The sequence below is a fragment of the Oxyura jamaicensis genome, assembly GCF_011077185.1.
Source record: "Oxyura jamaicensis isolate SHBP4307 breed ruddy duck chromosome 19 unlocalized genomic scaffold, BPBGC_Ojam_1.0 oxy19_random_OJ73270, whole genome shotgun sequence".
In the NCBI taxonomy this organism is placed as follows: Eukaryota; Metazoa; Chordata; class Aves; order Anseriformes; family Anatidae; genus Oxyura; species Oxyura jamaicensis.
The window spans coordinates 1-2,979 of NW_023304528.1; the positions used below are offsets into that span (position 1 = coordinate 1).

Consider the following 2,979-nt stretch of genomic DNA (forward strand, 5'->3'; position numbering starts at 1 on the left):
CTGGGAAGTTAATTTGTGTGTCAGCCTTGTGCAAGAGGGAGCCCCCCAGATCTGTCTCAGTCTCTCAGGTGGGGAGAAGGGAGGAGGAGAGGCTGAGGGAAGGGCTGGCTGCCCAAGGACCAGCACCTACCTGAAGGCATCAGAGAGAGTCAGAAAACCAAATTCACTGGTGCTGTAGATGATGAGATCTTCAGCCATCCTGCTAAGGTGGATCATGAGCAGGGTGGCAAAAGAGAGGAATTCCACTGCAGAAAAGGCAGGAGGTAAGGAGGTGGATAGGACATTGGTTTCCTCAACAACCCAGGGAGCCCTGACTGGAGCTTAGGCCCATGCAAAGAGCTTCTCTACAGTTATTTCCCAGTGAAGGATTTCAGTCCCCTTGTTAATGGGGTTAATTGGGCAGGTCTCTAAAGCCTGCTTCTAATATGGTGGAGGGAAGAAGTGATGGAGTCATGCTTACCCACAAAGTCTCTCTCACTAATGGCGTCCATGCTGTTCAGGCTGATGGAAGCAAAGTCCAGCTCTGTAAGGAAAGTGGTGGACAGAGCAGTCAGGGTTGGCACAGCTAGAGCTTGAAGGCAGCAGGTTGCCCCAGCCTGCAAGTGACTGTGAGCCCTTGAGTAATCCCAGGAACACCAACATGCTGAAGTTTCATGCTGCACAGGGCCTTCACTATTAGGCCTAAGCAACTATTATGCAGCAGTGCCAATTGTTCCTGCTCCCACCTCACAGACATGGTCTGGATCTTTTCAGTAAAAAAGCCTATATGAATCATTTGCTCTTGGTCCTATGTCACAGCACAGGACAGGACAGATCTTTGGGGTGCCACCTGTCATTGCTTCCCCCGCTCCCAGAGGCTTCAAGTAGAGCCGTGCCACCCCATTTTAGGCAGACATTACCGCTACGCAGCATCTCTCTGTCAATGTCCAGGGGGTTGCCAGCCAGAGCACCGCTGCCAGGGAGGAAAGAAACAGAAGTCACATACAACATCCTGTCAACTCCAACCAAAGCTGTGCAGGGAAGAGAACTCTCAAGATTTCAGAGAGCCAAGCGATGCCCAGGGATTACACAGAAAGTCGGCTGTTACCTTCCCAGGGGCAGGACGTTGATCCTCCTCTTCACCTCTCCCAGGCGCTCAGAGTCACGGGTCAGAGCAACAGCATGGCTACGAAGGGACATGAGAGAGAGAAAGCATCTGAAGTCAGAAACTGTCCCACAAACCAAGCAGGAATTGTGGCTAGATGGTTGGGGCATGCTGAGAGTTGGCCTCCAGAGCCAAGTGGGACTGAACATGGGGATGTCTTGTGGCAGGTTTCAGGGTTAGCTGAGGCAGGACTAGCTCTGCGCTGCCAGGGCATGGTGGGCTGCTGGGCTGCAGCTGATCTGAGCTGAGAAGGCTCCCTGGATTGTGAAAGGTGGTTACCTGAGCAAGAACTGGCTCCATCTGATGGGCTGGGCTTTCTGCAGGTGCGTGTAGCCAGGCAAGATAACATCAATTTCTCTGCATGTGAAAGGAGAGAAAGAGGTGAGCAACCCCTGTCAGTGTAAGGGCACCATACACCAGGCTATGTTCCCAGCAAACATTAGGCAGAGGAGAATGTCTCTGTGAAGTGAACTGTGGAGAAAGAGGGGCTGTTGTCTTTTCCTGTGCTACCCCAGAGTGCCTGGCTGTAACTTCCCCTGCAGAAGACCTTGCTACTGCACCCGGTCAGTCTTGCAGTCAAAGAACAAGCCTAGAAGTCTCCTGTCCCAGTGAGGCTGAGGCTGCTGACTGGGGAGAGGACTTACATGGCAGCACGTTCCACCAGGGTCTTAATGAGCTGCAGCAGGTGAGTGGAGATGACAGAGAGGGAATTCTTCATGAACAGCTTCAAGTCAGTCACAACCTGGACAAGATTGGCCACGGTAAGTTGAAGGAGAATGTGACTTACATCATGAGCTTATTTTGTCACTGTAAAATAACTGCCTCCTTGTTCTATGTGATGGGAAGACACAACTTCCTCTCATAAAATGTGTCCTTGGTCATTCTGACATGATAATGTCACTATATCTTCCTCTCGAGGAAGAGAGCTACAGGCTGCTCTGGTCAGAATTCTCATGAAGTGTAGTGGGGGAGGAGTAAAAGGGAAAAAAACAAGTGGTTCTGTACATACCTGTTCGTTTCTGCTTCTTCCAGTGTGCAGCTTTCCAGCAATATCACCAATCAGCTCCTGAGGACAACAGGAAGATCAGTGTCTGTATTCTAAGCAGGAGACTCCCCACAAGAGCAGACCTCCTCCCAGCCTGGAAAGAACTCAGCTCTAGGATTCTGTAAGTAGCTATGGGATCTCTGTAGGGAAGGACAACTTTTACGTCTATGCTGGTACAGTGCCTCATCCACAAAAGGGGTCTCGGACATGCCTGACCATGCACCTAGGGAGTCAGTACCAGAGGTGCTGAGGAATATCACAGTGGGACAGAGACACGTGTACTTATTGTCAGGCAGATCTAGCTAGAGAGGGAAGAAGAAGTTAGAGGACCAAACCTTCAGTCTGCGTTCGTTGGCAGTGTGGATATCCTCATCGCTTTGGGTCACTACAAAGACTCCCTTAGACCATTCCTCAGAGATCTACAAACAGCAGAAACACCAGTCAGCCCCTACTCTTCCATGCTGTGGGGGGGCTGTAGGTGTCCCCAGCAAATACCACCTTCTGCCTTCCTAATGGAAGTCACACAGTGACTCCATTTTTTCAGGCCAAGGCTGGCTGCTTGCTCTGTTCCCATATTCTGTATTGCAGTTTGGTGGGATTCATGTTTTACACCCTTGCTGACCCTGCAATGTCCTGTCCATAGGAGGACTTAAGCATTGCCATGAGAAAGTGAGCTGAAATGTCAGTTGTTGCTGTAGCTTTGTCCACAAAGATTTTCCTATGCAAACATTGTATAGACTCCCCATTGTCCATGGCGGTGAGCAACAACAATGGATATTTCAAAAAAAGC

The 2,979-nt window shown here is 50.3% G+C and overlaps 1 protein-coding gene across 1 annotated transcript; it reads right to left on the reverse strand.

The window, feature by feature from the left end:
- Positions 1 to 18: 18 nt before the first annotated feature.
- On the reverse strand, positions 19 to 2,608 carry LOC118158106 (argininosuccinate lyase; the record flags this gene model as incomplete). Its single annotated transcript, XM_035312674.1, has 8 exons — positions 19 to 245; positions 461 to 523; positions 900 to 952; positions 1,088 to 1,165; positions 1,424 to 1,501; positions 1,789 to 1,886; positions 2,154 to 2,210; positions 2,525 to 2,608. Coding segments are annotated over 8 exons (630 nt in total), but the record flags the coding sequence as incomplete, so codon positions are not given.
- Between the last annotated feature and the right edge of the window lie 371 nt (positions 2,609 to 2,979).